The sequence below is a fragment of the Gekko japonicus genome, unplaced genomic scaffold (genome assembly GCF_001447785.1).
Source record: "Gekko japonicus isolate JY-2015 unplaced genomic scaffold, Gekko_japonicus_V1.1 scaffold326, whole genome shotgun sequence".
NCBI lineage: Eukaryota > Metazoa > Chordata > Lepidosauria > Squamata > Gekkonidae > Gekko > Gekko japonicus.
The window spans coordinates 652,249-672,933 of record NW_015165245.1 but is presented as its reverse complement, the minus strand read 5'-3'; the positions used below and the strand labels follow the sequence as shown (position 1 = coordinate 672,933).

General features: G+C 44.0%; 1 protein-coding gene across 1 annotated transcript in view; it reads right to left on the bottom strand.

Annotated features, from left to right (window-relative positions):
- Positions 1–247: 247 nt before the first annotated feature.
- Positions 248–20,685, bottom strand: part of RBM46 (RNA binding motif protein 46) — a 25,578-nt gene continuing 5,140 nt past the window's right edge. The window contains exons 4-5 of the mRNA XM_015410062.1: positions 20,597–20,678; positions 248–444 (exon numbers count right to left, since the gene is read on the bottom strand). Of these exons, the coding sequence (XP_015265548.1) occupies positions 248–444; positions 20,597–20,678 (279 nt within the window). The remainder of the gene's footprint in view (positions 445–20,596; positions 20,679–20,685) is intronic.

Below are 20,685 nucleotides of genomic sequence, written 5' to 3'. Positions count from 1 at the left end.
CTAATATTCAGCAAAGTAATTATTTAAAAGTAATAATAAAATGCTGTCACACTGCAAAAGAATTACACTCTTGCTAAATAGAAATACATCTGGAACTTTATCTTTGCACATATTCAGCAAATTTATAAGCAATCTCTAAAAATGAATATTTAACTCATCAAAACTATGCTGAAGACCCGATTTAAACTTAAACTACAATATAATTTTAAAAGAAAATGAATATTATTATCCATTTTTTTTCTGTTCCTCAAAAGAATGAGGCCTGATTGGAGATATACAGACGCTGTCCAACATGGTTGCTATTAGCAAGTGGAACTGTTGGTGACAAAGGATAACTTGGATAAGAATAAGGTCTTGATGTATATGGTAGCACACTTGTCCCTGAAGAGAGAGTAGCATTAACAGGAGAAATGCTATTTACTGAACTTCGACGGAAATTATAATCTGTAAAAATAAACAAACAGGTACACAGTTATTTTAGACACAAAGCTTAAGAAACAAGGCTGCACTCAGATAACAAAGAGACAAGTTTGTTAAGGATAGGCAGGAATCTAGCTTGTTTTATGTTTGAATGCTATTTCCCTCCCCTTTCCCCACCTCATATTCAAAGGGTGACTGAAAATTTCTGAATTTCAGAAGTGTTTGATCTAATTCCAGCTTGTAACATGCAAATAAAACCACCTAAGGAAAATGGACTCCCTCCCATCCTGGGTTTCCAGGAATCCTGGTTTATGGGGAAAAACAAACTTCAATTTGTCCAAGTACCTGTATTCACACATCACAACAAATAGGAGTTAGATGGAAGAGTTCCACAATGAAGAAGTCTTCAATTGAATTCCACATATAAGGGGAGGACAAGGGAGGATGTGAGCACGACAACAAGCCAGATTTGTAATTGTCACAAGCAAGCCCATTTGAAATGCCTACCCATACCGATTCCAAACTCTTGCTACTCAGCAACAGTGAAGGCCACTGGGCTGTTACATGTGCTGTTACTGGAGACCTTCTAATCGCTCTCCATAATGCACTGAGCACAAAAATGTCCACATGCAACTCAGTTCCTTGTACAAATAGCCTGCCAGGGGGATAGATGACTAGATTCCTGCATCCCCCAATGGGTATGAGGACCTGGTAGTGCTTTGCAATAGGCTGATTCATCCAGCACAACCATGACATCACCGGGGGGGAAGGGCTGTGGTAGTCATGACTCCAACATAGTTTCCACACCTTGATTTTCTAGGAAATAATGTCAATTCTTTTCAAGCCTCAAAAATTATGAAAGCAATGATTTCATAAAGGGTTTTCAATTTACAGATTTCAGGGGAGTTTTACACAAATTAATCTGATTTATTTTACTGTCACACTAAGTGTTTTTAAAAACTGGTTTTCAGAAAGGAAGGCTGTAACAGGCTATTAACCACTGCCTCTGAAACTTGATAGGAAAATTACAGCTAAATTAGTCACAGAAGAAAAGAAACTGAGATTCTGAATTATATTTTTAGCCAAAAAAGCACACATCTATGCAACATTTTATTCTGTAACTCAAGTATTATTTCTTATATTTAAATATTAAAACCACACATTACAAAACAAGCTTGGTTACACATATATGTACTTTGCCCTAGTGTATAAAACTTTTTTTTTAGCAGAATTATATTAGTATACAAAGGGATGTCACACAGTTACAAGCATCATTCCAATTACCAGGTACACTTACAAATCACATAAAATACATGTAAACCAAAAACAACCTTGCCATAGGAATAATGCTTGCAACTGTGTGGGGCCAACACAGGCCAGACTAGAAATATATTGCAAACAATTATATGTGAGGAAAGCAAGACCAGACAAGGCCTTCCAAACATTCCAAAGTAATATATAATTCAGCACTCTAATTAAAACTATACCTGAACAGGACACCTCCTGAGAAGTCTGTGTTAGACCTCCTTTTGTTCCATGACAAGTGGGGGCCCGCAAGACTCATGGAGGGGGGGTCCCCAAGCAGCTTTGTTGCTGCCATGGCTCCTGGGCTTTTCAGCAGCCACCACCAAGCCCAGAACAGCCCCCGGGTTCTCTGACAGCTGCCAGCAGGCCCCAGCTCCTGGGCAGCTTTATCGCTGCCACAGCCCCTTGGCTCTCAGACTACTACCACCCAGTCCAGCGCAGTTCCTGGACTGCTTTGTTCCTGCTCAGGCTGTTTTTCTTCTTTTTGGTTATTGGGATTTAAAATGTAATATAAATGAGAAGATATATATTTTAACATTAGTTTTTAAAAAGTGGTTGTCTACCCTTCCTGCACAATTGCCTGTCTTCCAGTGCTTTAAAACAAGAAATCTACCTCCCTTTGTCTGTAACATTTCACCATCTGCCTATTCTTACTTGCTTCCTTGAGTTGCCAAAGCATGCCACTGTGCTCATTCTCCTATGCTACCTATTCTATCTTGATAAGTTGCCAAAATCTTTGTGACTCCTCTGTAGTCCTGGCCTAGTTGTGTTATAGCTGCCAAATGCCTGCTTGGCCATCTCTGTCCTGTTACCTATCTTCTAGTAGATGCAAAAAAAAAAAATCCAACTTTTTTTTTTGCCTGCTTTCTTGGTATTTTCATTGCTGCAATGTGCCTTAGCTTTCTCAAAGGTCCCAAATGCATTCTCTGCCATTTCTCTAACTTTGTATTTGATTTAATTTCAAGCATACTGCATACAAATGAAAATATATGTACCTGAAGAAGGAATTCTTTGCACTCTCTCTGCAGCTGCTACTCTTCCAGCAGGTGGAAGCAAGCTGTCTGCCACAGTCTATAACCCTGCCTTGCTTCCTTCAAGTTTTTAGAAACCTGGCACTGCTGAATCTCCCAGGGATCAGCTCCACACATTCTGTAATCCTGGCATCCTTAGGATGCCAAACAAATTACTTTAAGCGCCTTTCAAACACCTCCGTGTTCCCGCTGTGCCATATTATCTGCTTTCTTGGGTTGTCAAATGCCTCCATGTCTGCTAATTGCCTATAAAATTCAAATCCTTTCTCCTATCTGACTGCAATTTGGCAGGGAAGCTCTCATGAGTGGGAGTAGGGGATAAATTCAAACTATTTAATCCACACTGAAGAAGGGGAGAATGCTATAGATATGTTTTGCCTTAAAAATCTCTATAAATCTGGCATGCTTCTCACTATCTGCCTGAAATCTGATAGGGATAACCACTTGGGTGGGAACTTCTATCTCACAAATTTTTATCAAAATTGGATAGAAAACATGAAAGATTAGGTGGAAATGTTTTTACCATGAAACATTGTGGAAATATTAAGACCAATATAATGATGAATTGTGTTGGATCCCATGAAGCATGGACACAAGGTTTTCATGGAGATGGCTCTGTCCCTAGCAGTCTGAGAAGCACTTCCCCCTAGGCAATTCAGAGAAGTGTACTGTAACATTATTTTTTTCCTTTTAGATCGTTAGCAATGGCCTATCTTTTGACTAAGGGCCACAGTGGCTCAGAGGTTAAGACGCTGAGTTGCAGACCAGAAGGTCTGTAGCTCGGCCATGTGATGGAATGAGCTCCCGTCTCTGGCCCCAGCTCCTGCCAACCTAGCAGTTCGAAAGCAAGAAATTGCAAGTTAGATAAATAGGTACCACTTCGGTGGGAAGGCAACACGTTCCATGCACCTTGGCGTTTAGTTATGCTGGCCACATGACCATGGAGAAGTCTGCGGATAGCGCTGGCTCTTCGGCTTGGAAACAGAGATGAGCACCACCCCCTAGAGTTAGATTTGACTGGCTTTCAAGCAAGGGAAACCTTTACCTTTACTATCTTTTGATTCTTTCTAAAATCAAGTAATTGTGGCTGTCAATGCACATATCCCTCTTCACTCCTTATCCTTTTGTTATTTTGTGGTTGACCTGATTTGGAAAATTAAATCTACAAACTTGAGGTTAAATATCCCAAGGTAACAAATAATATTGTTAGGCAACTACAATGCATGTATTGGAAATGGTAGTATAAGGGTTAGGGGAAATTATTATGATGTTGTCCTTAAATGGCAAGAGGAATAAGCCTGAGATAATCTTCAAACATGTGACTGATAAACTCAATTTCATAATATTAAATGGTAATACATAAGGACATAAATATAAGGAATTCACTTATTATAACCAGAACAGTGTAAATGTGATTGACTGTATATTAATATCATTAACCCTTCATGATGATATATTGCATTTTGAAGTAAGATCCCTTCCGGAAAGTGATCACCGACCACTTATATTCTGTATTTGTATTTTTGAAGACTTGTGGGACTATAGGAACCCACTAACCCAGGTTGAAATTACAGCTGACATTTGTCTGAAATGGACATATACACTCCAACATTAAATACAATAGTTTGGATAGTGAGCCATTCCTTGAACTAGAATTCCCATAGTACAAGACACTGAGGCTGCCATGTCATGATATAGTGAGCTAGTTAAATCCTTGAGGCCTGTAAAAATGTTAGATCAAATGAACAAATGTGATTTATGAATAACTGGTTTGACAGTGAATGCTGAAATATGAAAAAACAACTAACACCACTCTTAGGGTGTACAAACATATTAAATTAACTGCCTACTTAAGTCCTTTTTTGAGCTCCATAATAAATATAAATGCCTACTTTTATTTTAAAAAAACTTGCCTTGATAAAAGATTCATGGCAGACAGCCTCAGACAGACATAATGAAGCTTTGGGTGCCTTCCGCAGCAGTGAATTGCTGGCCGGGTCACGTGCTGATGCCAGTGGGTGTGCACTTGCCCTCCAGGACATTTCACTTTGTGGTTCAGAGTTGTGTATTAAACTATGGAGGTCTAAGACAGATCAGCACTCCCGTGGGGCTCACATCTTGCTTCATTCCACCCCCAGGGGTCACCCCTGCCCAGTTCGTTACACCTCTGAGTACCTTTCTGTAAGGCCTAACACTTCTGGGACTTTCCTGGTACATGCTGATGGGTCCTGCCTGTCAGTCTTTCAGTTTGCAAGTGTTTTACAGGCATGCATTGCAAAGCAAGGCCTCCCCTCTGGGGAATTTGGTGTGCATTCATTCCAGATTGGGGCAGCTACCCTGGCATCCGAATGTGGTTTCTCAGCGGATCAGATTATGGCCACTGGTCGCTGGAATTCATCTGCACACAAGCTATATGTATGGCCAGGTCTACTGTACTAACTAGTTTTGTTTTCCAGTCCCTTTAGGCACATGGCGGACAGTGCTCATCATGGGACACAATATCATGTTTTGGGCAAGCAACTATGCAGCTGCATCTGGATGGGATTCCAACCTGGGTCTCAGAGAACACCTGCACATCAACTGGTTGGGATGCAGGGGAATGAAGTGGCTGGCCCTCCTTTCCACCATAGCGACTGAGGTTTATCATCGAGGCCTACCTCAGGCCATCATCATTCAGTTGAGAGAGAATGATCTACCAGCTCATTATTGATTATAATGGTTCCCATAGGGGGCATAATGGAGCCAATTTTTTTTGGCAATCCTGAATATTTGCCGAATCCACATACCATCCTGATATTCGGATTTGGGAATATAAGGATATACCAATATTTTTCAGGTTCAATATACACGAATCTGAAAAATACCAGGGTCTTTTTTGCACACCCCTATTTAGTACTTACTAGCTGAAAGCAAATGTAAGCAAAATTAGTTAAGATAACACCAGTATAACTTATATAACAAACTAACAGAATAATTAGCAAAGATTCATCTGCAATTTAGGGAATCACAGTTTCAGGAGCATAAGAGTCATGCATATTTCTTCTGCCTATTTGTAACCTTAACACCAAAAATAGGGCGTAGCGACCTAAGGGAAATTGTCAACAAGTCGCTCATAGAGGGACTGTTCCCTGGGGCAATCAAGGAAGCAGTGGTGCATCCTCTCTTGAAGAAACCATCTCTGGATCCGGCCAAATTAGCTAATTACTGGCCAGTTTCCAATTTGCCCTATCTGGGCAAAATAATAGAGGGGGCCGTGGCAATTCAGCTACAGAGCTTTTTAGATGACACTTCCATTTTAGATTCCTTCCAGTCCGGCTTTCACCCGAGACATGGGACGGAGACAGCACTGGTCGCCCTCACAGATGATCTTCAGAGTCATCTGGATCGGGGAGGTTCGGCGGTGTGATTGTTGTTGGACCTGTCAGCAGCATTCAACACGGTCAACCATCAGTTACTGATCCACCGCCTTGCCAACATAGGAGTTCAGGGACTTGCCTTGCAATGGCTTGTCTCCTTTCTCCATGGTCGGGGACAAAGCGTGGCGTTAGGGAAACAGCTCTCCCAGAGACACTGACTACAGCACGGGTGTCAAACATGCGGCTCGGGGGCCGGATCAGGCCTCTGGAGGGCTTCTATCAGGCCCTCAGCGGAACTGGCTGTCTTCTGCTTCTTCTTCCAGTTCTGCTGCTGCTCCATCATTGTAGGTTTGCAGCTTACAGATACACACCTGAACAGCATACTCAAGATTGCGACAGCATAGACATTTTGATTAAATAATTCAGAGCAAGAGGTGTCAGTTATCAGACACTGTTAAATAAACAAAATATTGCAAGAGTGCTAATGTTTTAAGCATGTTTTTTATTTTAAGTTAAAAAAAAACCTTTGTGTTTGTGTCCTTTATAAAGTTTATATCTCCGCTACCTGGCATTACATTTTATGACACACATGGCCCGGCCCAACAAGGTCTCATTTATGTCAGATCTGGCCCTTATAATGAGTTCGACATCCCTACACTAGAGTGTGGAGTACCCCAAGGAGCAGTGCTATCCCCTATGTTATTTAACATCTACATGCGTCCCCTTGCCCAGATTGCCCAGAGCTATGGGGTGGGATGTCACCAGTATGCGGATGACACACAGCTCTATCTGATGTTGGGTGGTCAAGTCTGGCTCTAGACTGGAAGATCTGCACCGGGCATTACAAGCCATGGCTGGTTGGCTTAGACTGAGCTGACTGAAACTGAATCCGACGAAGACGGAGGGGTCCTGTGCTTGAGTCGAAGCGGTACGGGGGTAGGGATCCCACTTCCAACCTTCGATGGGGCGCCATTGGAGCCAGCGCCAGAGGTTAGGCGTTAACTAACAGCCTAAGTAATGAAGACCACTCATCTCATCATTGCCTTTGTTGTAGTAGTCATATTTTAGCAGTATAAAACGATCTGTTAAAAATTTCCTTTCTTTTCTTATTACACTGAAATCTCATAGCACCAGAACTGTTGTAAATCATTCTAAAGGCCTAAAGCTCATAAAATCAATCCATTTATCAGTAAGCAACTAGCATTTGCACTAACTATTAAAAAATAATGTTATTGTAAAGAGAATTTCATTAAGATTTGTATCAGCCACCCATACACAATTCTTCCAAAAACCTATTTTGCACCTGAGATGTAATGTAGACGGGAAGATGACTAACTTAAAATAGGGAACAGAGATGTAAAAATGAAAGCAATGAAATTCACATACTGATAGAACCTACTACAGTTTAGTAATGACAGGTAAGCAGTAGAGAAACTAAGGCATGCATTTTATTTTTAATGTCTTTATATTACTTCATAGCCAGCCACAGATAAAACAGGAGATATTACCTCAAGATAGTATCTCTACTAGGACATCAACAACTTTTACCCTGCCACCAACATGAACATGGACAAATCCACACAACAGGTACATCTTCTACAATGACATGATAGATACATAAAATGGTAAGTTTCCCTTGCTCGAAAGCCAGTCGGATCTGACTCTAGGGGGCGCTTCTCATCTCTGTTGCTAAGCCGAAGAACCAGCGCTGTCCAAAGACGTTTCCATGGTCATGTGGCCGGCATGACTAAATGCCGAGGCACACGGAATGCTGTTACCTTCCCACCAAAGTGGTACCTATTTATCTACTTGCAATCTCTTGTTTTCGAACTGCTAGGTTGGCAGGAGCTGGGTCCAGAAACAGGAGGTCACTCCATCACGCAGCACTAAGGTCTCGAACTGCTGAGCTACCAACCTTCCAGTCTGCAGCTCAACCTATTAACCACTGTGCCACCGCAGCCCACGATAGATACATAGACACTACCATATACTGGAAATCCACTGACTATATATAACTTCATGCTACCAACTACTACCCAGCATTTATCAAACCTCATTTGGAATTATCAAAGTACTATGGATCACTCAATATCAATAATTGACCCTAGAAGCTCTTTAATGAGACAGTTAATTACAAGAATCCTCACATAATACAAAGTTCATCTTCAAGTCTTCTGTGCCGGGACACACTGGGACTGTGTTTGCACAGGCCAGCCACTGGAGGCTCTCTTACAGCTACTCAAGTAGTTTTTTTACACTCCAAGGGGAGTCCCTCCCCCATAGAGCCTCAGAGGCCATTTTCTCACCCAACAGTCACATGCTCTGCAAGAAGTAGCTCCCCCTTCTCCCTCAGTCCTTTATTCAGCACTGCTTTAAGAGACTGCCTTCTCTACAGCTCTTGAGATAGTGAGTTCTTCTAGAAGTTGCTTACTTTTGGGCTCTCTTGCTTCTCAAAAATGTTGCAGAAAGCCTTATTAAAAAAGTGTACCCAGTGCGGTACAAAAATGACTCGCTCTGATGAGCACTTACTCTTCCTTTTCTGTTTGACTGAGGCAAATAATATGACCGAGTGCAAAATTTGCCTCCCACTTAACTCCAATGGTTCGCTCAGATCGGGCAGCACACTTGAAGGTGAGTTTGTGGGTGAAAATGGTTTTGTGCTCTAATAGCCCAGCAGCAACGCCATCTGCCCTGGCAAAGGAAACGAAGTCCTTGCCATCAAAATCACCAGCCAGAGCTGACCAACTTGCGAGTCCACCATCAAGTGTCTCAGTTCTGTCTGTTCCAGGGACAGAACCGAAATGTCGGCTCCAGTCACCCATTCATTCAGCAGAACATTCAGTGTCAGAACTCCCACCAAAGAAGGCCCATTCCAAAACAAAACACAAGCATCAATCGAGCTCAAAGATGCACGAACTGAGCTCTTCAGTTCCAGCCAAGGTGACCATGGTTCTGCTGGAACATTTTTCCCATGCGCCTCTCCAGCATAATCATTTTTGGAAGGGGAAACAAAGCCCAGACAGGATGTACCAATGGTTCCCGCAACTAATTGACCAACAGAACCATTCTCTCCAGCACCATGGCAGATTAATATGCCTCTGCTTCCTTGACAAGGCTATCCTTATTACTTCCCGTCACCTACACAACAGGACTGGAACAACTGGCAGTAGTGAAGAATACTGCCAGAATCAGGGCACCCTCATTCAGAGAGCCATGAAACTGTGGCTCCACTGATTTGGTATCCAGCTGCAATATCTCCTCAATGTCCTATGGATTCTTGGAATATGAAGATCAGCAAAAACTGAGAGCTGATTTGTCTTTGGGCCTGGGCTCAGATCTGCCATCAAATTCCTTCACCTGATGGCACAGTAAGGGATCTGAGCCAGTCTCACCAAATGAAGATCTGAAACTTTACGCAGAACAGATGTTGTAAATGGCCAAATCATTAGAAACAGAGGTAGCCTCCAGCGACCCAAAGCCCCAGGACAAGATTTTGGACAAACTCTGGAGTTGGCAACCCTATCTCCTTCTCAGCCAAGCATCAACCTGCCATTATCTGCCCCTCTGATTTCAGCTTTGCATCTCCTCCCCCCTCCCTCCTAGAGATCAGTTATAATTCTGAATGATTTCCACCCTCTCCTGAGATTGGGAACAGTGGTTCCCCAGAAGGGAATGGCTGGTTGGGAGGGTGGAGTATAGCATTGTATCTGTCTGAGGTCCCACCCCTCCTCAAACCTCACCCTTTCCAGGTTCCATCCCTCAAATCTCCAGGAATTTCCTACCTGGAGTTGGCAACCCTATCTCCTTCCCAGCCAATCATCAACCTACCTTTATTTCCCCCTCTCTTCAGCTTTCCATTTCCCACACACACACACACACACCTGCAGCCTCTCCCGTGCTCTGAAGCCCTGACTGCCACAAAGTCCACCATTTTCTCCAGGGGAACTGATCACTGCCATCTGGAGAGCAGTTGTAATTCTGAATGATCTCCAGCCCTCACCTGGAGATTGGTAACAATGGTTTCCCAAGAGGAAAAGTAGTCTCTCTCTGCAATGGGGACCAAAGCAGCTTACATCATTCTCTCTTTTTAAAAAAAATTAAATTTTCCACAAAAAAGCATCTTACAATTTCACTTACAAGATATCATGGTACTGAGATTCTTCCATTATTTTCAGTTTTATGAAATTACACTTTACAGCAGTTTAGGAATTCATCACTTTGAGGTTATTTAAATCCATCTATAAACTCTCGACCATAAATTCTGAACTACCTCTTCATTTTTACCTTGTAACATAAGAGTTAACTTTTCCATTTCAGCCACTTCTAACAATTTATATATAAATTCTTCCCTTGAAGGAATTTTTTCCATTTTCCACTGTTTAGCAAATAATATGCTTGCCATTGTTACAACATGCAAAATAATGTAAACATCTAGCCTTCTATAAATATCAGGAATGATGTTTAACAAAAATAACTCTGGATTTAAAGGTATATTTGTATCTATTATCTTTTCGACTATCTCTTTAATCTAGGTTCAGTATTTTTGGGGTTTAGCACATAGCCACTGCATATGGAAATACGTCCCCACATTTCGTTTACATTTCCAACAATGACTTAACAGGCTCTTATAGCATTTACTTAGCCTATCTATGGACATATGCCACCTGTAAAACATTTTGTATAGATTCTCTTTATATGGTGGCTCTAATAAGTTTTATGTTTCCTTCCGATACCTTCAACCACTGATCTAATTCTATGGTATATCCCAAGTTCTGTGGCCAAGTTATCATTGATGGTTTGACCCATTCATCTTGCATTTCGTTTCTAACAAAAAAGTATATAATTTCTTAATGAGTTTCTCCTCGTTGTGCAACCATATTTTATCTAATTCTATAGCTTTTCCATAGAAACCAGTTTGCTTATCTTTCATATAACTTGACTCTAATTGTATGCTTTCCCACCATGCATTCTTTCCCACATCATTCTCCTCTCCCCCTTTTGACTTGCACAACAACCCTGTGAGGTAGGTTAGGCTGCAAGTCTGTGACTGGTCCAAAATCACCCACTCAGCTTCTACAGCAAGAACGTGGATCTAGCAGACCCTGCTCTGAAGCACTGACTGCTACACCTAGGACAGCCAACCTCCAGGTGGAGCCTGAAGATCACCAGGTATAACAACTGAACTCCAGACAACAGATCTCCCCCCCCCCGGAGAAAATAACTGCTTTGGAAGGTGGGCTGTATGGCATTCTGTTCAGCTGAGGCCTCTCCCCTCCCCAAACCCTGGCTTCCATAGACTCTACCAGAAAATCTCCAGGAATCTCCCTACCTGGAGCTGGCAACCCTAGTCAGGACTGGCCCTAATGAGTTCCTCACAAAGGCCTGCAAAGGGTTTCCTTTGTCTGACCCAAGCTTGGTTGCCTGCTTTGGCAAAACGGGCTCCAGTTTACAACTCAGCAGTTCACCTCCCACCTTTGTCTCATGGGTATATCTCACTCCTTAAGTTCGCTGCCACCACTCACGGAATCGTCACTGCCTTTTTAGAGGGACAGTGAGACCCCTCTAGCCGAATCTCCCTATTTGGAGATGGAATCCCCAATCTTTGGGGGATCCCTGGAAAGCTGGCAACCCAAGGGTCTGGCCTTTCCTTGCTTCCTTGGGCTACCCCGTCCCTTTGGTATTGTGCAGAGCAGGGGAGACTATGTGGTCAGAGCACAACACAGGTTATTAGTCCACATAAAATAATTTATTTAACTATTTACACAGTTATAGAGCACACACACACTGTAGGAGTAAGCACACACTATGAACCAACAGGGCATAAATCAACAAGGGTTAAACACAATCTTTTTCCCTACACACAATAGTCTCTACCTCTGGAGGTTGGGGGCTCACCTGTACTTCAGCCTCTTTCTCTTGCCCAAGAGAGCAGGGAAACTTCCATTCATTTCCCAGTCCAGCCAACTGGAGTGGCTGAATTTCTGCTGCTCCCAGGGACGAAGACTGCTTTGGGACAGTCCCTGTCTTCCCGTACTTTTTGGCCTTGGGGCAGCTGGGAACTGTAGGCCAGCAGATGAGGAAGCCCCATTCACCCCAGTGAGTGATACCCCTGCAGGCCCCTCTCTGGAACTACAGCTCAATTAAACCTTATGGGGGAAGATTTTAAACAAAGAACCACAGCCATCTTACAAATACAGGTAACTGCGATTTTGTGACACCAGTCCCACACAGGAAAAGCTTCTTTGTCAAGAGAGAAAGCCGTTTGCCAGTAATTCTGACAGGGCACAGTGGCTGAAGCGGGAGTGGGTGGGGAAGAAGATCAGACCCAGCACCCAGCTAATGGCACGTGAGTACTCTTGAGTGGTGGCTGACGGGCCAATGGCTAAGGGAGAGCATGGAATCTTGCCACCCCAAAATAGGATTATGATATAGGAGAGATATAGACAAAACAAAGGGTTTCCATTAGTCCCCATGGCTTTTTGTGTGCTACTCAGGTAGCTCAAAGGAGAGGCCAGCCACTTCTAGGTGGATAGTCTTGGCTATCAGGTTAGGATATCATCAGGCTGGTCTACCATTTTCTGGTGCTTCGGGCACATTGTACACAGGCACAGGCAGCATCAGCAGTGTTCCAGAGAGGGACTCCCTTGGAGAACATCTGCTGAACGGCAATGGAGTCATCACTGGACATCATCAAGCACTTTTCCATGGATGTGAATGTGAGAAGGGATTCAGCGTTTGGCAGAGCTGTGCTGCACTCCTTGTTCCACTGAGACCCATCCCACCTCCAAGGTAAGAAGCTCTATAGTCTCCCAACATGGGTTTGCACAGAAGACTGAAGATGAAAACAATGCTGCACTTACCTATAACTGTAGTTCACCAAGGTGTCTTCTGTACAGGCCCTCCCTCCTACCCCACTATGAGTTCAGAGAATATAATGAGGTTTACGCAGGGGTCGTTCCGTAGAAAAAGAGCTAGGGGAACTCATTAGCATAACTCATTAGCATACGCCACACCCCCTGACATCACCGGAAGTGTGTCATAAGGCCACACCCCCTGACATCACTGGAAGTGTGTCATAAGGCCACACACCTCGCCCTCAACGGTCCTGGCCGCTGCCGCCGGCCTTGCAGCTCCACGCCGAGCCCCATGAGGGGCCCGGCGGTAGACCTGCAAGGCCAGCGAGAATGCAAGGAAGCCGTGCGAAGGCCCTCCCCTGGCCCCAGGCAGGCAGGGGTGGGGAGAGGCAGGGAGGAAGCAACTTACCCTCCCTCTTCTCCTGCCTCCTCCTGGCTGAATGAGGGCCGGAAGCGGGGCGGCCGGAAGCAGGGGGCGGGGCTTCGTCATGTGTCCCGCCCCCGTACCTCACCCGGGGGAACTGCAATCCCCTGCGATCCCCCCCGAAATGACCTCTGGGTTTACGATACTCATGGTGGCTACGGAGGACTGAGGAAGAAGAAGCAGAGCATGTGACCGTTGGGCAGGAAAACAGCCTCTCAGAGGCTCTGCAGGGTAGAGGCTCCCCTGGAGTGTAAAACCCCCCCTACTAGAATAGCTGTAAGAGAACCTCCAATGGCAGGCCTGTGCAAGCACAGTCCCAATTTATGCCTGGACAGACGACACCTTGATGAACAACAGTTACATGCAAGTGCAACACTGTTTTACTCCACTTAAGAAAAGGTAGGTCAAAGAAAGAAACACAGCTACTGATTAGAGGTTCGGGCATAAATTTCAGGCATCAAATAATCCAAAAGTGTGAGAAGGCATATATCATATGGGGGCTATGCAACCACACACAAAAAAATGGTTTGGTGCTGGCCAAAAACATACAAGGAGCATACAGAAGAAGAAGAGAAGAGATTGGATTTATACCCCGCCCTTCACTTGGAGTCTCAGAGCGGCTTACAAACTTTTTTCCCTTCCCCTCCCCACAACAGCCACCCTGTAAGCAATGTTCCCTCTAAGCTGTAGAGTCTTGTGAGCAGAAATTCTAGTGTGAGCAACTGGCATTAAAGTTGTGAGCGAGCGATTTGGCTGCTGCATCAGTTAGTTTGCTCTGGAGCCATCCTTCCCGAGCTAAGACAAAAATGGGTGAGCCGGAGGCTAAAAAACTGTGAGCTAGCTCACACTAACTCAGCTTAGAGGGAACACTGCCTGTAAGGTAGGCGGGGCTGAGAGAGCTCTTTCCAGAACTGTCCTTGAGAGAACAGCCCTGACAGAACTATGGCTTGCCCAAGGACATCCAGCAGCTGCAAATGGGGAATCAAACCCAGTTCTCCCAGATTAGAGTCTGCACACTTAACCACAACACCAAACTGGCAGAGGAATACAAAGCACAGCAGAGCAGAATACGTGAGGATAGATTCTGGTTCCAGTTATATGACAAGCTACAGAGTTAAAAAACCCAAAAAGATCCTTTTATTTCCAAGCTTGGATAGCTAAGAAGGGGCAAAATAGGGGCTCAAGTCTGTACCTTAACTAGCCAAAGAGACAAAACGGTTCTGAGAATAATTCCAAGTAAAAGAGTGCTATACTCCAGAAATTGAGACGGTGTGGTCTGAAGGCAATTCTAGCCTAATAAATGAATTGAGGCCCTGGTGGGTAAGCTAACCAATGCAAATTGGAATATTGAGACAAGTAATTCAAGATGGAAAATGAAATGGAGGGTTGTCTACATATCAACATGGATCCTATGATTAAGTAATGAACATGCTATTACAACAGGTTCTGCTGATGACTAAAGGCATACTTTTTAATTACTAGGAGACCTTAATATGCTCTGTCTACTTAAGTACAGGTACTGAGTCATGGCTTCTCCCTGGGATAACTATTCCACTCCAGTTAATATGACTGAACTAGGTGAAGTCCACCTTCCTCTGTTGAATCTCAGCCCTTGTTTCTGGGACAACATTTTCCCTACTTAGGGTCAAACTACATTTTATATCTACCATGAATTAAGTACATATGCAGAACTTGAACAAAATGCCCCCCCAGAACCATTTCAAGTAATGGAAAAGGATCCCCTCCTGCAGGAACCCCTCCTCTCCTGTGCAAATCAAGCCTCTGTGGTGCATTCAAATTGAGTTACAGAAAACTGCGAGTCTCCTTGGCAATTATGTGGCAGATGTAACATGTAGTTTGGATCTTAGATGCAAAACTTGGAGGCAAGCAGGTCTCACCACCAACCGGGGGGGGGGTAGACCGGGGGGGGGGATAGAGGCTTCTTCATAACAAATGAACATGTTTATCGTCCAATAAAAAGCATGGAATTCTAAGGACAGCGGAACATCAGTTGGGGGTGGGGGAATAAGGGGATAAGGAAATTGAGGAGATAGCCTAAACAAGTGCCTAAAATCTTTTAACATGCTGTAGAGAAAAATACTAGGCCGAGGAAAATTTCCCAAAAGCTTAATCCTTTCCCCTGCAATCCCACATGGGTTATGGATTTATAATCCATTATATCTATTTCTTAATGTGGCTCCATATGTGGATACTTAAATCCAGAGGCTGAGGCCTTGTAGAGATGAGACAGATCTTTCTACAACCCCGAGAAAAGCCCCAGGTTTGTAGAAAAATCTGAAATCTAAAAAAAATACATTGTGGGGTTACAAAAATATAAAAACTGTACCTGTATCTTTAAGAAACAAATGCCCTCAGTGGCTGTTGCCAGGCAACCACAACAGCACTGCCAATCTTCAAGCCTTGGTTTCCACCAGGAAAAGGATGGCGGGAGGAAGTAGAGGCCTTCCCATGGCTGTGTTGCCTTAAAAAAGGACTCAAAGGGGCCAGACCTGGTAGCAGACCCTGGGCCACTCCACCATAGCCAGAGTGGAGTAGTAGTTAAGAGTTTCAGGTGAGGATCTCAGAGACTTAGGCTTGAATGCTCACTCTGCTATGGAAGTTCACTGGGAGACTCTGGGATAGTTGTATGCTCACAGCCTAACCTACCTCATAGAGTTGTTGCAGGGATAGAACACAGGAAAGGAGAATGGTGTAAGCCACACAGGGTCCCCTGTTGTAGACAAAATCAGGGTATAAATGAAGTAACTAAATACAGCTGAAGATGGGGGAGGTAGACAAACGATAGGTTGGTTGGTGGGAAGAACTGTAACACCTGGAGTGGAATAGAATGGCTATTGAATAGAAATCTTCCTTGCTCATTCTTTGGCCATCAGCTTGTTAATGAAGACCAATGTTTAATCAATGTGCTTCTAGCATTTAAAAAAACCCTGTCCTGTTAGTACATCTGAAAGGAAGGTTCTCTCATTTCAGGCCAAGCTAATTTTGACTATTTGGAACAGCCTACAAAAGCCACACTCACCAAACAGCCCAAGACTGTCCCAAGCATATACCCTTGCCAGCCTGCATACTCATCTGTTTTACCTTATTGAGATTGTCGTGCTCCGGGTTGCCCCCTGTAAAGCCTGTCGCCATTTTGGAAAAGGGATCTTCAAGGAAACAAACACCTCAGATATGAACATGCTGGATGTTGCTTCACACACCAAACCTTGTTCTCAGATTAATCGCCTCTTCGCTCTCTCTCTGCCTTAGCTATGCGATTATCTGAACTCCTCCCCGGTGTTTCCCGTTTCCTCTCTTTTATCCTCCTCCCCACCCTTCCATATCCACCCCTCAGAGCCCATAGGCTCCTTCAGCTATCACTCTCTGTGGTCCCCGTGTTTCCCCAATCCCCGAGGGCTTCTCACTCCCGATCCTGCCCTCTTCTAAATCTCCGTGGCGTTGGGCGGGAAGGGGGAGTGCCCGCTTCCGCTCAGCATGTTGTGGCCGGTGCCTGGACCTGAGTGTGAGGTAAGGCCAGGACCCTCCGCTCTCCTCTGCCCTTCACCCGGGCTCGCCCCTCTTTGGCACGAGGAGCGATGTCTGCGCTGGACCGCTCCCTCTCTCCTGCGTGCTCCCTGTGTCTGGGCTGTCGCTGAGGGAGCGGGTTGGGGACGTGCGCTTCCCCAAGACCGTCTCCCGGGGTCCTTCCATCTCCCGGCATTATGAAAGAGCCCGGTGCGGACCGCGCCAGTCCCACCGCAGCGGGACAGAGATGTTATCCCAGGACTCTGAACTGCCATGTTTCCTCTCTACCAGTTAGGTGACATATCTGAAATCCTGCCACAACTCCTCCCCTATTTCCAAGTCTGGAAAGAAAAAAATTTTCTTTTGGGACTTGCTGGCTGTCCACAGTCTATGAACAAAGTGAGTTTTGTCTGCTTATAACCACCCTGCCTTGTCAGCTAAAGAACACACATTCTGGACACACTCCCCCACCACCACTCAATTCCCACCAGGAAGATTTTAAAAATTATTTTACTGGAAACAATACATATTTTGGGAATAACCGAAAACCCCTCTTATAAAATGTTATTTTAGAATGATGAATTAATTGCTTTTAAATACAAGACTTCAAAATATTTTAACTGTCCTTTAGTCCCTCAATATGTCTTAACTATGAAATACCGAATACCATAAATTGTGCTACATAACTATAATTCCAATAATTAAAACAAATGAAACAAATAAGCACTGACCCACATAAATTTTGGAGAATCCCATCTTCACTGGGCAGTGTACAGCTGCATTTGCCTAAAGAAACTTTCATCTATTTTTATGCTATTTTGTCCATTTTCCTTTTAAAAAATCAATTTTATTTTTAATTGCAATACTGTACTTAGGTTTTATTAATCAACCTCATTTTTATCATAAATATAATCATGTAGTTACACTTGAGATGGGATTAGGTTGCCCAGCAATTACATTCTTATTGCTGAGCCATGTCATTCCATCATTTCCCAGTCTTTTCTACCGTTTCCCATCTAATGTTGACAGCTAGCTGTTTTTCAGATGTCATACAGTATTTTGCATGATGGGATACAATTTAGGCACTGTTCCAAAAAACCTTCACATTCCACAAATGATTGACATCTAAAAGGGTGAACTCAAATCCATCACAAAGGAATTGACTCACCAACTGCTTTGCCTGACAAACAACTGGCTGCGGTCACACGGGCAGGAAACTGCGGGGAGGGAGCGTGGCTATTTGCACCGGGGCAACATACCTCGCGGCAGCGGGATCAGACGTCCCGGCGAGGTTCCGGCGAGGTCCCGTGGATTAGGTGGCGGTGCCGATCACACGAGCATCCGCAACTCCAGCAAGAGCCGATGGGAAGGGGACGGAAGGAGCCACCCCCTCTGGGAGGGCCGTGCACAGCCCACTCTGGGCAGGGTCCATGGGCCGCTCACAAGGAGGGGAGGGGAGGGGAGGGGAGGGGGGGAGTAACCCGCCAGGTCCCCCCTCCCCACCAGCGTCTCGCCTGCCCTCCCTTCCTCCCCCCGGGACATGCGGCCCTCTCTGCCTGGCCGCTGCCGCACACCCCCATCGCAGCCCCCCGTGGCCCTCCCTCGACCCTTCCAATGTCGGGCGCCTTTGTGCGCATGCGCTGTTGAGCGCTTCGGGGGCATGGGGGGGAACCACCCGGCGGGCGCCGGATGCCATGGAAGCCCAGCGGGGACGCGATCAGGCGCCCGCCCTTGCTGCGCAGTTCCCGGAAACTAGTACCTCGGAGGTACTAGTTTTTTACTGCGCTTCTTCCGATGGTAGCCACGGATCAGCCACGGGAGCTCTACGCTCCCCAGATGTTGCGGTGAGATCGCGCCCGGAAACTCCACTTCTCTTCTGTCCCTCTTGCGTGCCTAATGCTCCGTGTGACCGCGGCCAACTGTGTAACATAAAAGAGGCAAATTTAAGTGCAAACCTTAGAGGCATCCAAGGGGACCTTGTAATGATAACTAGTAATGGCCTACCAAGATTTTTGTGAGGCTTTGGACCTTGCCTGAGAAAACTAGATGAGGCAAGATGTACAGACTGGGAAATAACTCTACCTGCCCACTATTTCTGTGATATTTCCTTAAAGTGCATGCCACGGTGATACTGGAAGCAGGAAGAAAAGATTATCTCAACACAGTTCATTATGGGCACTACCATAGTTTGGATTAGCCCCTTGCTACATAGGATATTTCTTTATTCCCACAGCACAGTTCTCCACCTATCCCACTGGAAAGTATCCAAAATTCTCAAAGCCTACTTCAAAAGTACATAATTCTCACCCCTTTGATGATAACCATATCCACAATCAAAACAATGACATTTAATACAGGCTGGCATTTAGTCAAGTGGTCAGGATTAACTATTTTTAAAATGTTTTAACCATATACAACTATATACAGAACAAAGTTATTTCACATAATCTCCAGAAAAGTAACATCAAGCTTACACCAGCACTGAAAACTTTTCAATTAAATCAAACGAAAAATATATCATCTCTTGGAGCAGGGAATTATTTGGGATAATACTGTTTTTTGCGATATAACTAATCAGAGGAAACCATACAGCTACAATTTTTTGTTGTATGTTTCAGGAGGTAGGTTAGAAGTATGAAAAGCTAATTTACTCAAAATAAAATAATCACAAATTCTGGAGTATGGTCAGGGTTAACTTGATGTACTTTGTAGATGTTTAGTTTTTCAGTGTTGTAGGCAGCCTTGGGCCAAGTAGAAAAGTGGTGTTAATTTTTTTCTAAATAGATACATAAATTGAATAAAATTATGTACTTTAACGTGCTGTTATTCCAAAGTTTGGTTTCCAAATAACTCTCAAGGGCAATATATTTTCCAACATCTTCATTGAGAGTGAAATATCTTCTTAAACAAAAACTCCAGACTATTTTAATATTGTTTCTGAAAATGTTTTTCTAACTTCTTGTTTACAATTGCATGTATATAGAGAAAAAGGTGATAGTCAAATACAAACTATCCTTACATTTTCATTTGTATACTATTTCAATAAAACTAGAATTCTTAAACTGTAAATGTTAAGTGGCTTAGAGGCAAACAACCATTTCTAACCCACAATGGGCAAAAATAGCCCTTCCAAAGTAACTGAGAAAATGACACTCAATAGCTTTTACAACATAATATATTAAATGTAAGCAGAAGATTAAATGTAGACATATTCACTAGCATGCTTTGACCTACTAAAAGTACTGTAAGTGATGCTTTCAAAGAAGTTAAAAATGAACACCAAACACATCTCCAAAAAATCATTAGACATTTCTGTATGGCTGACCTATATGACCACCAGTGACATTTAGATAGTATAGGTAAAGGTTTCCCTTGCTCGAAAGCCAGTCGAATCCGACTCTAGGGGGCAGTGCTCATCTCCATTTCCAAGCCAAAGAGTCAGCGTTGTCCGAAGACTTTTCCGTGGTCATGTGGCTGGCACGACTGAATGCCAAGGCGCACGGAACGCTGCTACCTTCCCACTGAAGCGGTACCTATTTATCTACTCGCAATTTCTTGCTTTGGGACTGCTAGGTTGGCATGGTATGGTATGGTTTGGTGTGGTGTGGTATGGTACAGATGACACTAAAACCATGAAAACCAAGAACCAGTAAAATTAATATTAAAATGTTAATAACTTACCCAAGTGTAGCAGTGCAAACTGTGCTGCTAATTCTTTTGCATCTTCTACTGTTGTGCACAGCTTGTCTGGCATAAAATAACTCTGGGAT